At 43.5% G+C, this 25688-nt stretch overlaps 1 protein-coding gene across 2 annotated transcripts in view; it reads right to left on the reverse strand.

The window, feature by feature from the left end:
• LOC129812700 (connector enhancer of kinase suppressor of ras 3-like) overlaps nucleotides 1–25688 on the reverse strand; it is a 72332-nt gene that overhangs the window by 3038 nt on the left and 43606 nt on the right. The window contains exons 5-22 of one of the 2 annotated variants that reach the window (XM_055864506.1): nucleotides 24732–24773; nucleotides 22975–23094; nucleotides 22775–22834; nucleotides 21904–21972; nucleotides 21547–21693; nucleotides 19487–19620; nucleotides 18679–18872; nucleotides 18469–18555; nucleotides 17580–17842; nucleotides 15119–15153; nucleotides 13646–13688; nucleotides 5249–5302; nucleotides 3950–3989; nucleotides 1295–1464; nucleotides 884–957; nucleotides 564–635; nucleotides 404–465; nucleotides 131–249 (exon numbers count right to left, since the gene is read on the reverse strand). In XM_055864506.1, the coding sequence (XP_055720481.1) occupies nucleotides 131–249; nucleotides 404–465; nucleotides 564–635; nucleotides 884–957; nucleotides 1295–1464; nucleotides 3950–3989; nucleotides 5249–5302; nucleotides 13646–13688; nucleotides 15119–15153; nucleotides 17580–17842; nucleotides 18469–18555; nucleotides 18679–18872; nucleotides 19487–19620; nucleotides 21547–21693; nucleotides 21904–21972; nucleotides 22775–22834; nucleotides 22975–23094; nucleotides 24732–24773 (1785 nt within the window). Of the gene's footprint in view, nucleotides 1–130; nucleotides 250–403; nucleotides 466–563; nucleotides 636–883; nucleotides 958–1294; nucleotides 1465–3949; nucleotides 5127–5248; nucleotides 5303–13645; nucleotides 13689–15118; nucleotides 15154–17579; nucleotides 17843–18468; nucleotides 18556–18678; nucleotides 18873–19486; nucleotides 19621–21546; nucleotides 21694–21903; nucleotides 21973–22774; nucleotides 22835–22974; nucleotides 23095–24731; nucleotides 24774–25688 lie in introns of those variants that run through there. The other variant, XM_055864507.1, reaches the window with a different exon arrangement.

The raw sequence follows: 25688 nt of genomic DNA on the forward strand, positions 1-25688 counted from the left end.
TGAAAAAATAAATGTAAGTCAGTGTAACTAGGGCCCAGAGGTTTTCTTGGTCACGTCACACAGTTAGGAAAAACTTCTGGCCTTAATTACCAGAGCCTACTCCGCTGCCCAGTGCATACTGCCTACTGACCTGATGTCCACTGCCAGGTGGACCATCCACAGAGCCCTGGTTCATCTGCTCAGAGTATGGGGGAGGGGGAGCCTCTGTCGTCTCAGCCTCCTCGTGATCACTTGCCTCACTGTAGCACTCTGGACACAGAGTCAAAATGCCATTAGGCTACATACTTGACAAACAATAATCAGCAGTGATACTGAGGCAATAGTAGTAAAGAACAGAATGAGTCAATTGGTGGAATGGACCACAGCTGATAAATCATGCCGACTGATCAACATAAAAGGTTACCAGCAGTGTTGCTCTCTGTTGGTTCGTATTGTATTGAAGCAAGCCCAAGCTTATTCAACCAACTGCAACAGATAAACACAGAGAGACTGTCACATTCCTCACTGTTTCTATGATGACACTCTTAACATGACTTACATTACAATCTTTTCATGCGACTTACACGTTCATCACCTCGTAGGTATCAGCTGCAAAGTAAAAAATCATGACTTGTGGGTGACATGCTTTGATGGCACTGCAAGAGACAGGAGAGAACATAACTCAGATGATTCAGTTTCTCACTTTGTGTTCAAATCATTCACACTGCGCTCAGGAAGTTACACATTCACGCAACCTATAACTTCCTGTCATTATGAGAGTTGGTCGTTCTTAGCAAATTGAAAATGTGGCAGTAAATGGTCAGTGATTACCTGGAATAGATGTATTGACCGGTTTCACACAAACAGTAACATGATTTAGTGAAATAAGAAACAAGTTACTTACTATTTTTTCTTGCACTCCAATGCTCTGTCGATGATGAAGTCAGTCAGGTTAATGTATCCCTCTGCTTTCTCTGCCTGAAAATAGTATAGGATTGACAGATCCTTAGCATTAAAAGGTATTGGCATTTCAAAGCAATGAAAAGAGGCATTATTCAACCTTTTATCTATTTCTAGTTCCCTCAAATTAGTTTTGACACATGGTAAACATAGGCTTAATTAATTCCTCCATCTTGCCAGTAATCATGCCTCCGTAGAAGAAACTGACAGACACTTCCAGCTACAGGAAACACCATGTCAGACTCAGACAGACTAATTTCCAGCAGTGACGAAGCAAAGGTAGCAGAGGCAGCAAGCAGCTGTGGAAATGATACGATGACTCAGCATAGAGGGTTAAGTTATGAGTGTTACTCACCAGTTGAGTAGTGTACCAGTACAGGGAAGTCTTCTTCAGCACAAACCAGTACTTTTTCCATTTGAAACCCAGTAAGGCCTTCCCTTCTTTCTTCCTGTAGAGCCAGCCCTGGTAGTCCGGCTTCCCCAGCTCTTTAACCGAGACCCTCCGTCTGCTCATTGCCACATTGCCTGAACACAGAGGAGATCGTTCCTGAATTCATGCACCGTGGTTGCAGAGCAACAATATACCCTCTAAAATACCTTTATTGCTATGCAGACATTTTGATATGACACTATGATTGGTTAAATAAATCCTCTTTAGCAAGTTCAGCAAGGTACAAACAATATTACAATGCCATGATTTACAGAGGGATACAATATAATTCAAATAGTCCAATGACTCCAAATTGAACATTCTACGCAACAGATTTGTTCAACAGATTTATGGTTCACCTGCTGATTCAGATTTTAAGCTACAGTTTCCAAGTACAGCAGATTCAGAATCTCTTTAAGCATACCTGTATCAGATGGTGGTCAGACAAATAATTGTCAAAGAAGTATTCCAAAGGATATACAGGTAAATGCCAAAATGAAGGAAACACTAACATAAAGTGTCTTAGTAGGGTGTTGGGGCACCACGAGCCAGAACAACTTTAATGCACCTTGGCATAGATTCTACAAGTGTCTGGAACTCTATTGGAGGGATGCAACACCATTCTTCCACAGAAATTACATCATTTGGTGTTTTGTTGATGGTGGTTAGAAAATGTGGTCTCAGGTGCCGTTCCAGAATCTCTCATAAGTGTTCAATTGGGTTGAGATCTGATGACTGAGACGGCCATGGCATATGGTTAAAATAAAATGTATGCTCATCAAACCATTCAGTGACCACTCGTGCCTTGTGGATGGGGAATTGTCATCCTATGGGGGTATGGGTATGGCCATGGTAGCTATGGCAGGTTAGAGCATTGGGTCGAATACCCGAGCCGACAAGTTGAAAAATCTGTTCGACGTGCCCTTGAGCAAGGCACTTAACCATAATTTGCTCCAGGGGTGCCGTACTAGTATGACTGACCCTGTAAAACAATGCATTTCACTGCACCTATCTGGTGTATGTGACAATAAAAATAAAAATAAATTGCGAGGTAAAATAATCACCTGCCCAGCATTTTTATACATGGCCCTAAGCATGATGGGATGTTAATTGCTTTCCTTAAGTCAAGAACTGCACGTGTGTAAGCACCTGTTTTCAATATACTTTGTATCCCTCAGTGTATCCATTATTTTGTCAGTTACCTGTTTATCACACACAATGAAGCACAGACTGCTCAGCATACAGTAACTGCCCATAAACAGGCTAATAACATTGGAATCTCTTGCTGAGCCTTGTCTTAACCCTTTACACTAGTGGGAATTGGCCTTTATAGATAGGGCTAAATTGAAATGTTTCTTACAGAAGAAATATAAAAAGCATGGTAGCAATTGCAAGAAAATAGTTTGGAGATAATGGAAATATCATTAGATTACAGTTCAGGACACAACAGTTCAACAGTTCCGGCGCATTTGTTGATAACTACATCAGACAATACTCTAGATACATTCAGTAACATAAGAATATTCCTGTAAAATGTGGGGTAGGTGCAACATAAACCCCAAAAATTACATGGGGTTTAGAGGACTAACTGGTGTCTCCAAGTGGTCACACACCTCTCCAAAGTGTGCACAGTTCCTAAGTCATTTCAATGCTCTTTTTATGACTCAAAGAAGAGTCTACAACCAAAAGTAGATTTCTTTTGCTCTCCTAGCTGTGCCATTGAGGAACTAGAGCGAGCACACTTGTAGTTGTTTTGAACACAGCCCTGCAACCACACAATTACTGTTGTTGTTTACGCAATCCAAAACGGTTCATTATAAACTGCAATCTGGGTCAGGTGTGCATCATTTGAAAGCCTGTTCTATTGCCAACATGACTAGCTAAGTTATAAAATATGATCTTACAGTGTTAGGCTTTCACAAGGCAATTCACAGAAACAGATCATCATTTTGGTGCGCAGAGAAAGGAGTCGAGTGCATTCAGGTGCTTTTTCCGCAGCAAATTTTCTTCACAATAGACAAACAGGCTCATTCTGTTCAGAATAACCCAGGGTATGACGCCAACTGTACACCAATCATGGGGATCATAAACGGTGACACTGTATATGACATGGGTTTTATGATATGGAAATGTGAATTGTACATTTGGACTCAAAGCAGTATTCATTACAATCCTCAAAGTCTGATCTTTTAAAATAGATTGAGTCCTCTTAAATTTACAGCATTTCCCTTAGACAACAAAACATTTGGAAAAGTTGCCCAATTAACAGGAGGGAGGGGGACTAAGTTCAGAACAGCTGTCAGTCAAAACCCAATCACAGAGCCTGAGCTCTGACGTCATTTATAGCATGTTACTGTAAACCACTGCATTCCAATTTAGACGTTTATCAGTTCCCAAATCTGCCATTTTCAACCTGTATACGAGTATAAAGGTCTACAGCATTATCACCACAACCCTCCACACAGACACTCTAATCGTCCTGACACTTCACACACGCCCAAATCAGTGGGGCCAAATTACAGTTGAGGGCACAGACAGCAAGCAGGCAAGCAGCAGAATCAAGCCTGGACACCAACTTACCTCCTCGAGTCTTCCTCTTGGGTTTCTGTCTCAGGGAAACCTGATAGAACAGAAGGTAGTGAGAGGTCAGATAGTCCCTAGTTCACGAGATGGGTGATTGAAGCTTCCCCAGACAGTGCAGCTCGATCTCGATCAGACAGTCCCTCACCCTACCTCAGCTATAGTCTTTGAAACATCCTGTTTCACACCACCAGTGTCACTCGTGTCTCTCTCTCTCTCTCTCTCTCGCTCACTCTCTCTCTGCAGTAGTCACAAGCAATCAAATATAACAGTGGTTTGCCAACTTAAAAATATATATATGTATGTATGTATATATGTATATACACTGCTCAAAAAAATAAAGGGAACACTTAAACAACACAATGTAACTCCAAGTCAATCACACTTCTGTGAAATCAAACTGTCCACTTAGGAAGCAACACTGATTGACAATAAATTTCACATGCTGTTGTGCAAATGGAATAGACAAAAGCTGGAAATTATAGGCAATTAGCAAGACACCCCCAAAAAAGGAGTGATTCTACAGGTGGTGACCACAGACCACTTCTCAGTTCCTATGCTTCCTGGCTGATGTTTTGGTCACTTTTGAATGCTGGCGGTGCTCTCACTCTAGTGGTAGCATGAGACGGAGTCTACAACCCACACAAGTGGCTCAGGTAGTGCAGTTCATCCAGGATGGCACATCAATGCGAGCTGTGGCAAAAAGGTTTGCTGTGTCTGTCAGCGTAGTGTCCAGAGCATGGAGGCGCTACCAGGAGACAGGCCAGTACATCAGGAGACGTGGAGGAGGCCGTAGGAGGGCAACAACCCAGCAGCAGGACCGCTACCTCCGCCTTTGTGCAAGGAGGTGCACTGCCAGAGCCCTGCAAAATGACCTCCAGCAGGCCACAAATGTCAGCGTAGTGTCCAGAGCATGGAGGTGCTACCAGGAGACAGGCCAGTACATCAGGAGACGTGGAGGAGGCCGTAGGAGGGCAACAACCCAGCAGCAGGACCGCTACCTCCGCCTTTGTGCAAGGAGGTGCACTGCCAGAGCCCTGCAAAATGACCTCCAGCAGGCCACAAATGTGCATGTGTCTGCTCAAACGGTCAGAAACAGACTCCATGAGGGTGGTATGAGGGCCCGGCATCCACAGGTGGGGATGTCGGGCTATATCTTGTGAGATCTCAGAGGAAGCTGTATGAGAAAGGAATTGCAGACACAATTTGTGACTACTGCCTGCCTCAGGAAAAAAAAGCCCATTTAAAAAAAAAAAAAAACTTAACATAAGAGACCTATAGACAATCTCCAGTACTTACAGGGTTGTAGTCATCACCTGACATGGAGGGAGCCAGAGATATAGGGAAGGCAGCCTGCAGGCAGGGAGAGGGAGAGAGAGGGAGCGAGAGAGAGACATATACCTTTTCAGTTTATCGACAGACCTTTAAATTCAAAACATTATTTACCCCCATGTTAAATTAATAGACTGAGTACAATACTCCAAATCTCAAAGGGTCCACTTTGACATCTCTCCTGATTTAGAGAAACGGGAGAACTGCTTCGCATCATGGATGAGTTGGTGTCCATTTATAGCATGACCCTTGTACATTGCATTTAGTCTTCATAAGTGAACTTGCACAAGATTGTAGTCAGCCCTTTTTATAACAGACTATGACCCATAATGTCTTCAAACCAAACTGACATTGTCACTGACATTGAGAAACAGTTTCCTTCACATTGGCATTATTGACAAACTTCCTCCTAGAATACTTCCTCAGGGGGACTGCGTTCCTCACAGAGAACATTGAGGAGTTTGATGGAGGGACCCTCAGACCCTGGAGCCACACAAACCAAAATGTAGGTCACGTCAGCTGATAAAAACATGCAAACTAAGGTTAATCTCTTTCCAGGTCCATGGTCATGATGTAGCCATAGTCCATGGATGGACAAAGAAAATGTCTCCAATTTAACACTACATTTTTTAAAGAAATGGTAGCTCAAAATACACATTCCTACCATACAGTTTCAAAATGCTGCAATGAAAGAACAATATACATATTCATTAAGTCAAGATGAATCCCTGATAAATCAGTACCTGTTGCTTTCAAAAGAGTATATCCACTTAAGTCAGCTTCATAAGGCTGGTCTTCACCAAATGACACATACTAAAGACGAGAAACATATCTAGGCTACACTTCTCTGTCTGTCTTGCTCAACACACTTGCATCTCAGTCAGCAACGTGTTTTGTTAGCCAGCTGATGACTGTGAGCCTAGTGATGCCTCACCACACTATAACCACAACCACAGCAGTATGAACTAACCACAGCGAAGCAGATGAACTAACTGCACCTGTTATCAGAGACATAAATAATATAACCAGTTTAACAGAGCATCAAGAACTGTGAGTACTGATTGAAGCATAATACCACATCAGACAGATCAAGAGTTCAGCAATCAAATGCATCCGCACCAAATAATTGCCATGGTTGGAACTAAACAAGAATCAGATATCACAAAAACAAAATTATTTTAAAACACTAGCTGGATTGAACGGGGTTCAGTTAAGTCATGTAGGCCTATAACCGTTTACTCAAAATGTGTCTCCATCATTGATGGATTGATAGGTAAAATTGATTGACTCAAGCCCTGTGTTTGTGTTAGTTAAAAAAACGTATAGGTAAAACGAAAAACACAGTTTGTCTTCAAACATTAAGGTGATAGTCTAGCCCTCAAATCACCCTGAAACATACCTGCAACTTATATATGAAAATACGTATTTTAGTGCGGATAACGTCTCTGTTGAAGGAAAGCTTGCGTTTACAACGACGAAACCCCGCTAAAACTTTGGTGAACATTAGCTTGCAATGATAGTACCAGTGAGTCTGAATTTGTCCGCCGAGTTAAAGTATGCATCGTAACCCAAGAACCACTAGATGTCACTCTAGCGCATCAAATATGGAAATTAGATTGTAGGTTACACTTGTTAATCAAACCTGTTGACATAACATTCGTTGAATTGTCACAGACTCTTGCTGTTTACTATATACACTACATGTATGTAGACACCTGCTAGTTGAACATCTAATTCCAAAACCACGGCATTAATATGGAGTTGGCCCCCCCTTTGTTGCTATAACAGCCTCCACTCTTCTTGGAAGACATTCCACTAGATGTTGCTGGGACTTGCTCCCATTCAGCCACAAGAGTATTTGTGAGGTTGGGCACTGATGTTGGGCGATTAATCCTGGCTTGCAGTCGGCATTCCAATTCATCCCAAAGGTGTTCCATGGCGTTGAGGTCAGGGCTCTGGGCAGGCCAGTCAAGTTCTTCCACACCAATCACGACAAACCATTTCTGTATGGACCTTGCTTTGTGCACAGAGGCATTGTCATGCTGAAACAGAAAAGTGCCTTCCCCAAACTGTTGCTACAAAGTTGGAAGCACAGAATCGTCTAGAATCTAATTGTATGCTGTAGTGTTAAGATTTCCCTTCAATAGAAGTAAGGGGCCTAGCCCGAACCGTGAAGAGGACAGATGATTTTAATGCGTTACGACCTTCAGCGGTCCCATTCTGTGAGCTTGTGTGGTCTACCACTTTGCGGCTGAGTCATTGTTTCTCCTAGATGTTTCCACTTTACAATAATCAGTGGTGTAAAGTACTTCAGTAAAAATACTTTAAAGTACTACTGAAATAGTTTTTGGGGGTATCTGTACTTTACTGTTTATATTTTTGTCAACGTTTACGTTTACTTCACAACATTCCTAAATAAAATAATGTACTTTTTACTCCATACATTTTCCCTGACATCCAAAAGTACTCGTTACATTTTGACAGGAAAATTGTCCAATTCACATACTTATCAAGAGAACATTCCTGGTCATCCCTACTGCCTCTGATCTGGTGGACTCACTAAACACAAATGCTTTGTTTGTAAATTATGTCTGAGTGTTGGAGTGTGCCCCTGGCTATCTGTCAATAAAAATAAAAAAAGACAATGGTGCCATCTGGTTTGCTTAATTTAAGGAATGTTAAATGGCTTATACTTTTACTTTTGATACTTAAGTACATTTTAGCAATTCTATTTACTTTTGACACTTAAGTATATTTAAAAACAAATACTTTGACTTTTACTCAAGTAGTATTTTACTGGGTGACTTTCACTTTTACTTGAGTCATTTTCTATTAAGGTATCTTTTCCACCACTGACAATAACAGCACTTACAGTTGACTGGGGCAGCTCTAGCAGAGCAGAAATTTGAAGAACTGACTTGTTGGAAAGGTGACATCCTGTGACGTTGCCACGTCAAAAGTCACTGAGCTCTTCAGTAAGGCCATTATACTGCCAATGTTTGTCTATGGAGATTGCATGGCGGTGTGCTCAATGTTATACACCTGTATGTAATAGGTGTGGCTGAAATAGCCGAATCCACTAATTTGATGGGGTGTCCAGATACTTTTGTATATATAGTGTATATATCCACAATCTGTTTAAACAATTAAATCATGCTGGTATTACAGACTGGTAAAACCATCATCATTGAGTGAATTTCACAAAATATACCATTACGGAGGTGCCTTAGGAAAAAGGAAAGAAAAGTGTGTCACATCACGGGCCACTTATGGTTTTCTGGGAGGCAATATGAGAGGAAACTAAAGAAGCCAACAGCAAGGCTATCAACACTCTTTTCTCCCTGTGGGGAGCAGAAACTGTAGCCATAACATTTGTCTAGAGCTCTGACAGTGGCTGTAATGTTTGTGGATGGTAGCTGCTATCTGCTCAGAGGATCGGATGTGGTGGGTTCTCCCTGTGATAGAACACTAGTGGTAAACCAGACACATTCCTGGACCTGGAGAGGACAGCTCTCTCTGTCTCCCCCCGGACCTCAACCCTCATGGGGCTCCTGAGTCCTGACATGCCCCACTGTGCCCATACAGTGACAGGCAAACTATAGGGACATTCTCTTCTCTCTCGCTCTCCCTCTACCCTCTCTCCTCCTGTCTCTCTATCATTCTCTCTACATTTCTCACATCCCCCCTCTCATCCATATCAAGTAACACCATTGTCATCACCAAGTTACAATCATCTGGGCCATGGCTTTTGAAATGGATAGAAAATTGGTATTTAAAGATTTACACTCAATTCTGTTCCTATTGTTCTCATTCATTCTAGAACAAAAGTCTAAGTATGTCACATTAGAATGATTTAGCACAAAGTATTGTTTTGGTACATGAAAAGGCACAGTGGGGGAAATAAGGTAAGCCCTCCACCACTCATGTCATAGCCCAATAGACTTCCTGGGAATGTGGATTCGTCACACCATTGTGGACTAAATCTCCCATCATGTTCCATGCTGAGAATTGTCACAGCACTTAACTAATATCCCCCAAGCCCTGCTCCAGAGCAAGTGGAGCGAGGGGGTTTCACTGGCAGACACAGTGGCCATTCTTTACTCGGGGTCTCTCACGCTGGGCCAGGGCCCAGGGCCGTAGAGCTGGTATCAGGTTCTTTACACTGCTCAGTGTGCTGCGACTACAGGAGATTGGCAAAGGCCCCAATGCGCTGTAAGACCCTGTTTATGGTAATTGCATGGTTGCCTCACACTGTGGCTCAACCCCCGCAGCGAACACAATTGACAAATTGATTTAAATGTCCAATGCAGTCAAAAACGTGATGTCCAGTGCAGTCTGTTTTGGTGCGATGGAAATACCACATGAAATTTCAGCCTGCTTTGGTGAGATGGAGTTTTGGCCTGCCTGGTGATGTCACCAGGCAGGCCAAAACTCCATCCCAGCAATAACAGCTAGTTTTCAGTTTTCCCCTCCTCACTCAGACCCCTCCCAGACAGTCCTAGCAACATTCTTGCTTGAGAATTTGCTCTTTGCTAAGAAGCCATTTTTGTTTCTTTTTGACCATTTTAATTGAAAACAATCATTTCTGTTACCCAGAAATGATTTGATATCGAGATAAAAACAGCTGCATTGGACCTTTAACTCTGAGTACTGCTGTGGTCCATACTTCGCTGAGCAATGAATATTCTCACTCTCACCTACATACTGTACAGTCCCGTTAAAAAGTATTTGCTCCCTTTCTGATTTTCTATGTTTTCTCTGTCATGCAGCTAGACAATGATCCAAAACACACAATCAAGTCTACATGAAAATGGTTAAAAATAAACAAATTTGAAATGGTATAGTACGTTTTAGGACCACTATTGTTTTCACTATATATTTTACCTCTTGGGGATGTCATTCCAAAACATAATGTTAACTTTCACTGCTATGCGGATGACACACAGCTGTACATTTCAATGAAACATGGTGAAGCCCCAAAATTGCCCTCGCTAGAAGCCTGTGTTTCAGACATAAGGAAGTGGATGGCTGCAAACTTTCTACTTTTAAACTCGGACAAAACAGAGATGCTAGTTCTAGGTCCCAAGAAACAAAGAGATCTTCTGTTGAATCTGACAATTAATCTTGATGGTTGTACAGTCGTCTCAAATAAAACTGTGAAGGACCTCGGCGTTACTCTGGACCCTGATCTCTCTTTTGACGAATATATCAAGACTGTTTCAAGGACAGCTTTTTTCCATCTACGTAACATTGCAAAAATCAGAAACTTTCTGTCCAAAAATGATTCAGAAAAATTAATCCATGCTTTTGTTACGTCTAGGTTAGACTACTGCAATGCTCTACTTTCCGGCTACCCGGATAAAGCACCAAATAAACTTCAGTTCGTGCTAAATACGGCTGGTAGAATCCTGACTAGAACCCAAAAAATGGATCATATTACTCCAGTGCTAGCCTCCCTACACTGGCTTCCTGTTAAGGCAAGGGCTGATTAAGGTTTGACTGCTAACCTACAAAGCATTACATGGGCTTACTCCGACCTATCTTTCCGATTTGGTCCTGCCGTACATACCTACACGTACGCTACGGTCACAAGACGCAGGCCTCCTAATTGTCCCTAGAATTTCTAAGCAAACAGCTGGAGGCAGGGCTTTCTCTATAGAGCTCCATTTTTATGGAATGGTCTGCCTACCCATGTGAGAGACGTAGACTCGGTCTCAACCTTTAAGTCTTTACTGAAGACTCATCTCTTCAGTAGGTCATATGATTGAGTGTAGTCTGGCACAGGAGTGTGAAGGTGAACGGAAAGGCTCTGGAGCAACGAACCGCCCTTGCTGTCTCTGCCTGGCCGGTTCCCCTCTCTCCACTGGGATTCTCTGCCTCTAAACCTATTACAGGGGCTGAGTCACTGGCTTACTGGTGCTCTTCCATGTCGTCCCTAGGAGGGGTGCGTCACTTGAGTGGGTTGAGTCGCTAACATGATCTTCCTGTTTGGGTTGGCGCCCCCCCTTGGGTTGTGCCGTGGCGGAGATCTTTGTGGGCTATACTCGGCCTTGTGGTTGAAGATATCCCTCTAGTGGTGTGGGGGCTGTGCTTTGGCAAAGTGGGTGGGGTTATATCCTGCCTGTTTGGCCCTGTCCGGGGGTATCATCGGATAGGGCCACAGTGTCTCCTGACCCCTCCTGTCTCAGCCTCCAGTATTTATGCTGCAGTAGTTCACGTATCGGGGGCTAGGGTCAGTCTGTTATATCTGGAGTACTTCTCCTGTCTTATCCGGTGTCCTGTGTGAATTTAAGTATGCTCTCTCTAATTCTCTCTTTCTCTCTTTCTTTCTCTCTCTCGGAGGACCTGAGCCCTAGGACCATGCTTCAGGACTACCTGGCATGATGACTCCTTGCTGTCCCCAGTCCACCTGGCCGTGCTGCTGCTCCAGTTTCAACTGTTCTGCCTGTGGCTATGGAACCCTGACCTGTTCACCGGACGTGCTACCTGTCCCAGACCTGCTGTTTTCAACTCTCTAGAGACAGCAGGAGCGGTAGAGATACTCTCAATGATCGGCTATGAAAAGCCAACTGACATTTACTCCTGAGGTTCTGACTTGTTGCACCCTCGACAACTACTGTGATTATTATTATTTGACCATGCTGGTCATTTATGAACATTTGAACATCTTGGCCATGTTCTGTTATAATCTCCACATGGCACAGCCAGAAGAGGACTGGCCACCCCTCATAGCCTGGTCCCTCTCTAGGTTTCTTCCTAGGTTTTGGCCTTTCTAGGGAGTTTTTCCTAGCCACCATGGTTCTACACCTGCATTGCTTGCTGTTTGGGGTTTTAGGCTGGGTTTCTGTACAGCACTTTGAGATATCAGCTGATGTAAGAAGGGCTATATTAGTAAATTTGATTTTATTTGAAAGTCCAGACCTAATTCCAATTGAGATGTTGTGGCAGGAACAAGCAGTTCATGCTTGAAAACATGTTGCTGAGTTAAAGCAGTTCTGCATGCAATAGTGGGCTAAAATTCCTTCACAGTGACGTGAGAGATTGATCAACAACTAAAGGAAGCTTTTGGTTGGAGTCATTCCAGCTGAAGGTGGCACAACCAGTTATTGAATATAAGGGGGAAATTACTTTTTCACGCTGGCATTGGGTGTTGCATAACGCTATTTCTGAAATAAGGATGTAATTGTTGTGTTATTTGTTCACGCAGGTTCCCTTTATCTAATATTAGGTTTTGGTTGAAGATCTGATAACATTCAGTATGAAAATGTTCAACAATTTAGAAAGGGGGCAAATACTTTTTCACAACACTGTACATGATTCCACACTCCTTCTGAAATTATTCACAGAGGAATTAAAAAAATAAAGTAATGTATGTCTATAGCACCTATTTCTCGCTCTCCCTGGGCCTTGACAAAGGCTTGACTTTTACATCAAGGTTTTCTTGTTTGTGCACAATAAGCCTCAGAGATCGTGAACCTGTGGAGTAGTGATTTGTTCCTTTGTCACTAGCTGCTCTGTGGCCACATATCTGACCCCACTGGATGTGTATGCCTGCTAAGTGTGACTGAGGGACTGGCATTAACATGGCTCTCTGGGATATGACAGGAGGAGAGGAGGCGGGAAAGTGATTCCCAGAGGCTAGGCCGCTGAATGTTCCAATATCCCCCAGCCAGGTACTCCGATGCCCACATCGGTCATAGCCAATAAGGGGCAGATCAATTTCCACTATAGCTCCTTTTTGAGGCGTAACAGTGGGTTGTGTCCAGCTGCTGATAATAGCCTTCAGAATGGCCACTTTCATGGTTAGCTATTAACTGATATTGACTGGAAATGAAATGGCTCAAGATTGTGATGAAGAAGACCATAAAGAATATGGAGAATAGTTTTGTGTCAGTGTGTGAGTATATGTACCACGCCTCTTGTTCAATGTCTTATCTGTGTGATATAATGGGATTGTCTCATCTGTGTGATATAATGGGATTGTCTCAGACGCCAGAGACATTCCTCACATAGCAGGAGGAGATAGATGATCTCTCTCTCAACTGCAGTTAAAGGGAGGGACACATGGTGCAAACACCTCAGTAATCTCTTCTCCAAACCACTGGACCTCAAAAACGACCCTTTAATTGATAGAGATTTATAATTTTGACATATCTTATCATTGTTCATTGAATTGTGTAAGCAATGCTAAGTCTGTGTGTTTCATTCATCCAAGAGTACTTATGGCTTCTCATCACCACTGAGTGTGTGTAGATGAACAGGATCATGGGGGATTGGGAAGTGAGGATGGAGATACGGAGCCAGAGGAGCCACTCTGAACCAGTGGAGTGGAGTTTATGGACACAAAACAGATTATGTCCTTACCGCTTGAGAGAAGGACCAGGTTCGAATATGAGGTTGGCTGTATCTGAGGAGAGAGGAGAGAATGAGGCAAGATTAGGAAACAAAGCATCTAGTGTTTAATCTAGTCTAGACCAATGACAAAATTAGTCAGTGGGCAAAAGGGTAACATTGACTAGATAAAACCACTCATTCTACCCTCTGCATCAACCTCAACATACCACAGAGGCACTTACTGTACCATTTAGGTTTGGGGATGACAAATACAGGAAGTACAAAATCTATAACACATACTTAGTGCATCCTTGGCTCATACATAGGCACTCATCATCTTGGTTCCATTTCAGTTAACTTTCATATATAATTTGCTGCAATAAAATGGATCTTGTGGCATGTAATAGGGCAGTTCTTTTCTGTCTGTGTCGGGACAGTGGTGATATATCAGGCAGCCATTTCAGTATGGTACGCAGATAGCTGTCGGCCAATTCTCAAAATACATAGATTTACGTCAGCAGGCTACATGCCTCGCCCTGAAATGTCAGGGTATTTAGTAGTCTTCACTTGTTTTTCCTGTCTGTCAATTGCTTCATCTTTCCCTCCAGAGTTAGCAGTAAAAGTCTGGATTTGCTGTGTCGTATGGTTGGTTTAAAATGTCTGAGGCATACTGGTCAGTTAGTTAATACTTCTGTGGATGTGCCTTCATCTGCTTTTTGGCTGTGGAAAAGAATTCACTATGTGTGTGTGCAAGTGGATTAGCTAGCTACTTTTGAGTGTCCTAAACATATTGAATATCCATAATCAAGTATTTGAATGTATTTCAATGAAATGCCATGGAACCTCTACCAAACAGAAGGGGTGACTGTTCCCTCCACCATCGTCACAGTCAGTAGATTGGAGCAGAAGGAAAATCATAATTTGTCATACCCCGTCATTTTGGATTCCTCTTGTAGGACGTCATCCAAGTGAGGTTAATTTGATTTCAATAAGGGGAATCAGATGTCTTGAATGATTTAAAATCCCAAATTAGGAACTAGCCTCATTCAGAGCCCTCTATTTCCAAACAGAAGGATCTGACTCTTTCCTTCTGGGTCTTATTCATTTGAAGAATGTCATGCTTGAGGTTGTAACGCTATTTGAGGTCCTGTCTGTCTGTGGTCTAGCATGTTTCCCAGTAGTGCATCTTGTCTGGTCCTCTGAGACGGAGGTTAGTTTTCTACCACATACTTTCACTAGTTGTTCAAATCCAGTTCAGACCTCCCACCCAACCCCCTGGTTAAAAACATGCCACTACTCCCTGACAGATTGGTGGCTCCATAAATGAGATGACACCAACTATGAGGCGTATTTAAACTATACCCCTCCAGCATATCCCATTTGACCCATAGACTTCATACATCACATGCTTACAGTACAGCGCAACTAAGTGAGAATGGGTTGTAAATGAGAATGGGTTGTGTTGCGAGTTATGGTTGACTATGAGTCAGATGAGTGACCCACCTGTTGAAGCCACTGCTGGAGCACCAGTCGGACACCTGTGTGAGTGACGGACACAGAGAATTAACTCATACATTACCCAGCACTGGCCAACTTGGTCACTTTCCCTGGATCTTCAGGCTTGTGGGTTGGTTACCACATTGGACTGTTTTGCTCAGATCATTGAAAGGCAATGGAGGCAAGAGCTGCTCTACAGTAGCCCCAGAATTGGATATTCAAGTAAATCCTTGATGTTTTAAGGACATAACATTTAAGCAGCTAATTCCTATCAGTGTTGATTTAATGTGTTATGTGCATGGCACAATCGCTGATTTGGCCCAAAGCTTCTCATATATAAAGAAAGTAGGGAGCATGTCACTGAACACACCAACAATTCTCCTGCAAAGAAAATGGTGAATAGAAGAGGGCAAATCTGTCAACATTCATCTTTCCCTTTTCACATCAACATCATGCAAGGCTGTGGCTTTTGTTAGACGCAAGTAAATATAGCAGGGAGAAGCAGCAAAGAGCAGGTGGTATACTGTTCCACCACAGACACTCAGCACATGCAGATTAGTAAGGACGGCAGGTTATCATAGCTGGGCAGGCTAGGGCAGGGCAGGGCTCAGAGAAGGTTAGGAAAAAGAGACATTAGATCATTAACAGGTGGCCCCCAGACAACCAGTAAAATCATGCAGGGAAACAGAAAGAGGCAGAGGGGCAGGGAGATTAATGAATCATTCCTTTTATTTTGATTTAGAAATGTGCCAAAATCAATGTTGTTCTTCTCTAGTGTTATGATTTTCTAAATCCAATTGGTCTGCCAGCTTTTTTGGGATAAAATGTAACAAAGAAAATAACAACGCGAGTCCCGAGTGCAATTCAGATGTAGGTGAAGGCATACAGAGGTTAAAAGACCGCATATGTCAAGCAAGATATCTTGACAGTCCAATATGACATATGCATAATTCTCCCTAACTAGAACATATGTTAATTTAAGTTATAAAAATGCAGTTGTATAATAAGCATGGCCACAGAGACAGAGGGAGAATGTAACTTTAGCTTGGCTATCCAGTTTTACCACATGCTTCGAAAACAGAAGTAGAGTTCATTCTCAAAGGTCAAGCAAATCAGGACAGAGTCCGTGAATAGGTTAATGCCCCTGAAGTGCTCCTCTATGGTGAATACAGACACTGAAAGTGACAATTCTAACTAACTCAGAGGTTTTGGACAAGTACCAATATAACAATACATTTGATCTAATTCGTCAGTAAAAATAAATGAAAATAAAGACAAACAAATTAAAACTGGAATCAACTGCACCTTTAATAATATACTATCGAAATGTTACAAAAGGCAGGTATAAAAGGTACAATTGTATAAAAAATAGTTTTTTTAAACATTGTGACATCTCGTGGTATTTAATAATACTGTCAGTTAAACTCGTGTTTTAACACTTGTTGTAAGCTATCCATAGTATCTTGCTAGGCTATCGGTGAAGATAACAGAAGACACTAGCCAGTGACTCCAGAAATGTATTTAACCTACACATCTTTGTTCACAAGGCTAATTGTAGACAAACAGCTGGGAGCATCCTTTGAGCAGGGTAATCACAGAGCAGTGTTTATACAGCCTCCAGAACAAGGCAGGACATGGGACTGCACAGAGAAGAGTGCATGGCTTTGAACACAGGGAAAATAAATCACTGGTACGTTGAAACAGTATTTTGTTACTCGCCAATGCAACATCAATCTGTCAAAGGACAGAAAAGAGTTCCTATATGCATAGCTTTTAAAAGAGGCAACCACTGGCAGTGTATAGTTTAACAATGCTAACAAGGTCATGACATGAAATAAACAGCTAAAAGCTAATACAAGTACAGCAAAACCTGTAGAAAAGCCTTTTTCTTTCTCATATAAAAACACACCATTGGCAAGTGAAAATGTAACAATTTTGCAGGGAGTAGCCTATCTCAGTGATAACAAGGTGATATAACTTACAAAATGGTTTTGTTTTTTTAATTGTTCCTGTGAAGGTACAAGGCCGAAATGTGCTAAAAACCTGAATAACTCCTCTTGTCCATTTGTAGACAGATAGACATACATTTCCTCTTGGTAAAACCTCTACCTCCAAATACAAGTTTGCATGCATGTGCTGGTGTGGCAGCCAGCTCACTGAGTATTCCTATGTTTATCTGATTGTGCAGCTGAGATGGGATTGGTTGGTAGGGGACTGGGATTGGGATTGGTTAGAAGTGATGCAACAGAAGACAGTGAGTTAACTACTAACTCATGGTGGTGTAATAGTACAGTAGTAGTAACACTGGGTAGGCAGGGAGGCAGGGAGAAAGTGTGAGAGGGGAGAGCCCATTGCAAACAGCCGGAGGACAAAAAGCACTGAGAAGAAGACAGACAGGAACAGGAAGCCCCGGACAGGAAGCGCATCATCAGTGAGTCAATAGCTTAAGCCGCGTGATCCAACTGACCAGTAGCGAGGGCTCTGCCGGGGGGCGTTTGGAGGTGGGGGCTACGGGGGTCTTTTTGCTGCCCAGGTCGTGGTCCTGGTAGGGGATGGTGGCGCTGTTGTGGAGGTCCTGGTTGGCATAGTAGCGGCTGCCCCGGATGTGGTCCACCCCTCGGACCAGCTGCTTTTCCCCCACTGGCCTGTAGGGCGGCGCCACTAATGGGACCTCCTCAGCAATGGTGGGGATCCGCTCGTTGCTCAGGTATCTGTACAGGAGATCCTCGCCTGGAGGGGAAATGCACATATTTAGTACAATTATCTTACAAAAAAAAGTTATACTTTGTACAAATGCACGTTGTTGAGAATAACTTGTTGATTTTAGGGCATATCTTCAGTAGGCCTTAAATGTATTATAGAGAAGCACTGTCCCATTAAAAGAGGAGTACTCTGGATCTCTACAGCATGTGTTGGCTGTGGAGGAGAATTGCACAGGCATCTCAGCCAATTAAAACATTCACCCACTCCTCTACCATTGCAGTGTAATTGGGTCTCCAGCAGAGAGACTGTTTGAAAGCTCTGTCTGTGCATTCATAGCCATGTGTCTGTTCTCTCCAAGGAGACCAGAGGATGAGGAACTGATCTTGTTGCTGTAAACTCTAGTTAAACCAATCCAGGCAAGAGCTAGAGTATGGCTCTGGGTTGACACTAATCACATGGTTCATTCATTGGTAAATTAAGCAGAGGTGCCATGCCTCCAAGGTCATTGGAGGGGTGAATTCTATAATTTGTTCTCATGTATTTAGCTGTTGAAGGTGTGAACTGGATAATCTGATTGAGGTTGTGGTCAATTAGATTTCTGGTGGTTAAGTTGTTGTTCTGCAGTAACTCAGAAGATGGTGTGTGTTTGTTACCTTTCCGGCCTTGTGTCCAGGGCTTGGCATAGGTGTCTGCCACTCCAAGACAGGTGTCCACTGGCATGGAGAGGGGGCGGGGCTTACCTAAGCAGAAATACAAAAAGTTTGAATATTTTGGTTCACTGGTTTTGAATATTGTCTTGAATTGTATAACGAGTGGGCCTTGTGTGTGTGTGTGCGGTTACTGTGGGGTAGGATACTACTAACCACGAGATGAGGTGATGCGTTCCCTCATCCTGGGCTGAATTACATTGGCCTCGATGGGGTAGGCCACACCCATCTTCTCGTAGTCTGCGATGGTGAAGCGTTTTCGACTCTCCAGGTCCAGGAAGGAGTTGGGCGACTCCGAACCCTTTGGTCTGATCTTACTGATGCTCGAGTACGAGCTGATCTTACTCTCTCTGTGGACAGAAAATACTGTTTAGCAATGTCCCATTTCATATAGGTGAGAACACAAGGAGGGAGATAAAATAATCTGTCAAATTTGCTTTATGCTTTTGCTCAGTTCCTAACTAAAGTTGCTGTGTATGTGAGAGTACACTAAACGGCAAAAAAAGGATGATTCACTATCTGGTAAACATGGTGAATGCAGCAACAGCCTGGTCACTGGCATACATGGACAGAGAGGGAGAGATACAGTGAGAGAGGGAGGGTGTCTGAGGAGGCAGATGAAACAGAGAGACTGTTGCATAAGGTCTGGCTGTGGCGTGAGCGGAGCTGGATGGAGTCGGCACAAATGAATGTGCTCTGCTGTGGGGGTTTATAGGCAAGAGGAGAGTGGCGAATGATCAGGGAGCTGAACCACTCATTATCCAGACTTCAAAGCCAGGAGCATGGAGCTGGAGAATGAGTGTAGGCTGTCTGTGGGCGCACGACTCCCTCAATGCAGGGTTACAGGGGCCCACACAGACCCTTGACTCACCCTGTAGCATAGGGCCAGAACACAGCAAATTCTAAACCTATAACTTGAGCCTAAGGTTTTTCCTGGTAACCCTCCTGGGCATAGTGTACTTACAGGGGTACACATCGTGGGGTGTAGGGTACTGAGGGGGGAGGGGGGATGTACAGGTCCAGGATGGCTGGTTTCTCCTTGGTGGAGCTGTCTGTGGAACAGCCTGGAGACTGGGTTTTGTTCAGGGAAGGAGTACTCTGAAATAAAAAAGAACAAAAAAATACAATCTGTCAGAAAAATGCTCCCCTCATAGGACCTATTACCTATTATGTCTACGATAAAATCTAAACGTAACTTGTTGGCAAGGAAGAGTGTTTCCCCCTTTTGCCACATCCTATAGTCTACTCTAGCCGATGACTTGTCACATTTTTAAACTTCTAACATTCATTACAATAACGGATGGTTGATTACCTAAAGTCTCTTCTGCTGTGTTTACATACCCTAACCAAGTCATTCTAAACACTACTTGTTAGGAAGGAGCTGGATTATCCTACATATGGCAGGTCACTGACTAGGTATCCCCTTCCCCACATTATATTTGCCTATGTCTCTTTAAATCTATTCTACCCTATTTAGAGAATCAAATCACGTTTTATTGGTCACATACACATATTTAGCAGATGTTATTGCGGGTGTAGCAAAATGCTTGTGTTCCTAGCTCCGACAGTGCAGTAGTATCTAATGAATGGAAGGATTTTGAGGATAATCCAAAATAGCTGCAGCAACATAGTTTTAAGAAACCATACGATTCTACCACAGCTGTGGTGCTATTTTAAAACCACACTACTTGGTAAATTGACCATGTTCAGTTTCACTCTGCATCAAACACAGTAAATACTGGTACGTCTACGCTCACCTCCTCCCCTATTACCAGGATACCTGTAGAACCCTGTGTCACTCCTGAATCACTGTGTGATCAACCATTGTTTAACACACCGACGCCCCTCTCTTATCATTAAACCCAAGATGTGGAGCTTTGATTCCTGACACCCTGTTCAAACACGGCGGTGGACAAGTCCAGAGTGATCTGGTATCTTTGTGATGAAAGGTTCTTTGTTAAGTGAAACCATCTCTGGTCTGATATGTGATCTGATTTTCCCAAGGCAGAAGCAGCCTCCAGAGGCATAACAAGGCAGTGCCAGGACCAGAGCACAGGTTCGGTTACAACAACCTATTGTTCCCTGTGGAGCCCCAGTTACTGCAGTCGTGGCTCAGGTGCATTGCTGTGGGTAAGAGCTTAGCCAGATCCTAATTGTTCCCATATGAAAAAAGTGGTGAATTGGATTACCATTACATAACTTTATTAACACAGATTTTGTCTGGACCCTCAGAGACTTGATTCTCCGCTAAAGCAAACCTTTGGGGATTGAACGTTCTCAAAAGAGGGTGTACCCAAGCTGTACCCAGTGAGCTGAATCACTGAGCGACCTATTGAAAAACTTGTCATCCATGGAGACTTTATTTTATTATTATACCTTTATTTAACTAGACAAGTCAGTTAAGAACAAATTCTTATTTTCAATGACGGCCTAGGAACAGTGGGTTAACTGCCTGTTCAGGGGCAGAACGACAGATTTGTACCTTGTCAGCTCAGGGATTTGAACTTGCAACCTTTCGGTTACTAGTCCAATGCTCTAACCACTAGGCTACCCTGCCGCCCAGCCCCATCATACAGGCCATACTACTGAGGATTCCTACCCTACTGCTGGATGTTGATCTGATTCTACACACACCTACACAAACCACTTCCAAAGCAGCTACATTCTCCACTGAAGGAGATGCTATCTCCTGTCTCTGCAGACTGACTCAGACTGCTGGCTGCCACTACTGATGACACAGTCTGAGTGACATCATCACCAGTGTGTGAGTACAGTAGCTGTTGTTTATTTGGATGCCATCACTGAATGGAGAACAGCTCTGCATTGTCCTCAGCCCTGCAGCTTCCAGGATATTTTCCTCCAACTCTCAGGCTGGTTCCTACACTTGTCTAGGCTTGTTACACTCAAACATTTCTCCATACTCCCTCATGAGGCACATCCAACAAAAGGTAATATGAACAATAACCATAACACTGCTTTGGTAAGAACACCCAAGTAAAAGATTAAGGGGTTTGGGGTGGGCACCTGCGCCATGGGCGGTTTCCAGCGCATGTTCTTGAGAGGGGCAGGTGTGAACCCGCAGGTGCCTGTAGGTCTCTTCTTCAGCAGCAGGACTACACCTTTAGGGTCCTCTCTCAGCTTCCCAACCAGGTTCTTCAGCTGCCAGCCCACCTGAGACAAGGCACAGCAGCACAGATCGATCAGTGTCAGTACATCATAGCGGAGGACAACAGAAAGAGGCACAGCAAGAAACTAGAAGACTTCCCCCCCTATGAAATCATTATGTCACACTGTAGTCAGGTCAACTGCAAGGAACACATTCCAACTGCTTGAACCTTTCTCTGTGACAGGTTTCAGAGATAACAGGTGCCGGGCGCTCACCACTGTCTGCTGGTTGACCTGGATCACCTCATCACCCCCATGGATCTTCCTGGTCATGTCTGCCGGGGACTGACAACACAGAGAGGAGAGGACAGGATTAGTATACAAACCCCCCTAGCTCAGAGACAACACCTTCATGTAGTATTAGCCCCTGGATAACTCCACCTTCATCGGTTCGCTTTGTCGTCAGAAGTGCCATGTATGGGCTTGTTATGAAACAGACCACTTAATAAGCCCCTGAGGAAATATACATTTTACATAACTCTGACTAAACAACACAAACGCCCTCTTTATGAATACGTCGTCACATTATGCATGTGAATGTCAAAGGAATGAATGAGTCATATGATGAGTTAAGGTTGGATTCATCCTTAACGACTGGAGGCATGATAATTAGGCTGTAATGGCGCTGCTGCCAACATTTCTCTGAAGGAGGATGCTTTACTGTTGAAGTTTGTGATTCTTAAATGGATGATGAAGACAGGAACAGCTATATTATTTAACCTCTAAACGCCTCTCTCCACTGCTTGGTAAGGAACACATTTACACTGCTATCCTAGCTCAGTGGTAAACAGCAATGCCCTTGAGCACCCTCAGAATGGGAGGGGGGGGGGGCAGGTTGGGTTGGAAAGAAGATGTACTGTTTGAAGCCCACCCTTAACTGTCTCCCCATCAGAACTTGGCAACTATTGTTTATGCAAAACATTAAGAGTTGCTATACCAACAGGATGTATATTGAACCGTGAGAAGTAGATAAGACCGACAAAAAGGTGCACATTTAGACTAACTGAACAAAAGGAGCAAGGTGCGTTCACTAGGATGGTTTTCACTAAGATCTACTAAATTGTTCCTCTGTGGCCACAATACTTACATGCTCTGTGGTCCCTGTGATGACATGAAGTCCATCATAGGTGGATTTGATGTACATACCCTGTAGGAATATGAACATAAGGAACATGAATTTCTGAGAAAGTTTGAACTTGTGAGAAAGTTGAGGTACACTAGATAAATGTAGCTTGTAATTCAGTGGGTTTGGGGTTAAACTGGAAACTCCCATGCAGCATTCCTCACCAGTCCCTCCCCAGGCTTGATGTTGTTGAGCAGAACTTCATCCAAGCATGCTGATTGGCTCATCAGAGGGTCAGAGGTTGTTCTCATGGTCTGGTCACAGATGCTGTTCAGGACCTTGGACTGCAATGAGAGAGGGGGGAGGAAACCACTTTAAGCAAGACAGGAAAACCAAACAAACAACCCAAAGAATGAAAACAAAATCTCATGGAATTTCATGAATCCATCTCATCAAATTAATTTGATTTAAGTCTTATTGTCAAACAGTGACTGTGTGCTTTTATGACTGCTGTGATTACATGACCAGCCCAGTGATTTAATGTCCTGTCACATGATTGTGATTATGTAGCTACCGCCTGTCACCAGAGGTGTTATTTCTTTGGCTGTCTGCATTCATGCAGTGTTAGGGGTGGACTGCCGGCCAGCGGTCTGGTGACGAGAGGCCCTGTCCCTCAGCAGCAAGTCTCTGGGGACATTATCACCCTCCCCAGGGAAGAGGGGTGAGGGAGAGAGGAGGGGGGTGAGGGTCATCAATGTTCCCCCCCCCCCCCCCTTTCTAGGTCATTATGGACAATCTCACCACTTTGTCATCATTAGTGGGGGCATTTTAGTGATGCTCAGAGAAGAAATAACTTTTTCTTCTCAGGCGAGAAACAAGCATCATGTGTGAACACTCACAACAACACAATTGTGCCTACATACAGATGTGGACAGTCAAACGTTAAATCAAACTTATTTTAGCTCAAATTGAATTTTCGGTTGACCACACAAGTCTATAACCAGATCATTTGACAGGAATTTGTAAAGAAACAAGAAAATGACTGAAATGCTACTATTCACCATTGATTGGGACCAGGCTGTAACTAGAAGACTTTTCCCGGGACAGTTCATTGAACAACAAGTTCGGCATGGAGAAGACACTAAACAGTGTAGACAGAAGTCTAGCTATTTTGTGTGTCTGCAGCAGAGTTCATCAAGGGTGTCAGAGGGGGGCCTCTCGAGTGGTGCAGCGGTCTAAGGCACTGCATCGCAGTAGTTGAGGCATCACTACAGACCTGGGTTCAATTCCAGGCTGTGTCACAGCTGGCTGTGGTCGGGAGACCCATGAGGCGACGCACAATTGGCCCAGCGTCGTCAGGGTTAGGGGAGGGTTTGACCGGATGGGATTTCCTTATCCCATCGCGCTCTAGCGACTCCTTGTGGTGGGCTGGGCACCTGCAAGCAGACTTCCCTCGCCAGCTGGACAGTGTTTCCTCCAACACATTGGTGCGACTGGCTTCCGGGTTAAGCAAGCAGTGTGTCAAGAAGCAGTGCGCCTTGGCAGGGTCGTGTTTCGGAGGGCACATGGCTCTCGATGGCCGCCTTTCCTGAGTCTGTAGGGGAGTTGCAGCGATGGGACAACACTAACTACCAATTGGATATCACAAACTTGTGGAGAAAACAGGGTAAATGTACAAAACAAAAATGATTACAATAAGGGTGTCTGAGAGGGAAGAAGTCCAGTGTCAGCTCAGAGTCTGGACAGGGACAGGAAACTGATTGATGGCCAGGGCACATTTTAGACACCTCTTTTACCAAAGTGCCATAGCCCCTGCCTACACTATTATCGCTGAGGGAGACTGCCCTGTAAGCAAGTCACCTAATCTCCATGTAACGCATTATAGAGCTACGTCTCCCCAAAAGGTTCAAACAGTCTTTCCCGGAGTGCTACTATAGAAAGCGGGAATGTGGAAACAACAAAAGAGGGGAGATAAACTTACAACTTCCAGGATCTTTTCCTCCATCTCGTAAACAGTGCAGTCCTGTGGAGGAGGAGAGACATGTTAGCTGGGCTGCGTTTCAATGCTCCACATCAAAACACAGGAAGAGGTTCTTTCACAGCAAAGAAAGTAAATAAAAACAAGGTATAGGGGATAGGCAAATATGTGATCAAATATCCAGATATATACTATATACAGTTTAAGTCGGAAGTTTACATACACCTTAGCCAATTACATTTAAGTTTTTCACAATTCCTGACATTTAATCCTAGGACAAATTCCCTGTCTTAGGTCAGTTAGGATCACCACTTTATTTTAAGAATGTGAAATGTCAGAATAATATTAGAGAAAATTACTTATTTGAGCTTTTATTTCTTTCATCACAGAAGTTTACATACATCAATTAGTATTTGGCAGCATTGAATATAAATTGTTTAACGAGGGTCAAACGTATTGGGTAGCCTTCCTCAAGCTTCCCACAATAAGTTGGGTGAATTTTGGCCCATTCCTCCTGACAGAGCTGGTGTAACTAAGTTAGGTTTGTAGGCCTCCTTGCTCGCTCACGCTTTTTCAGTTCTGCCCACAAATTTTCTAGAGGAGTGAGGTCAGGGCTTTGTGATGGCCACTCCAATACCTTGACTTTGTTGTCCTTAAACCATTTTGCCACAACTTTGGAAGTATGCTTGGGGTCATAGTCTTTTATGAGCATTTGAACATCTTGGCCATGTTCTATTATAATCTCCACCCAGCACAGCCAGAAGAGGACTGGCCACCCCTCATAGCCTGGTTCCTCTCTAGGTTTCTTCCTAGGTTTTTGCCTTTCTATGGAGTATTTCTTAGCCACCGTGCTTCTACACCTGCATTGCTTGCTGTTTGGGGTTTTAGGCTGGGTTTCTGTACAGCACTTTGAGATCAGCTGATATACGAAGGGCTATATAAATAAATGTGATTTGATTG

Source organism: Salvelinus fontinalis, chromosome 16 (assembly GCF_029448725.1).
Source record: "Salvelinus fontinalis isolate EN_2023a chromosome 16, ASM2944872v1, whole genome shotgun sequence".
Classification (NCBI taxonomy): Eukaryota; Metazoa; Chordata; class Actinopteri; order Salmoniformes; family Salmonidae; genus Salvelinus; species Salvelinus fontinalis.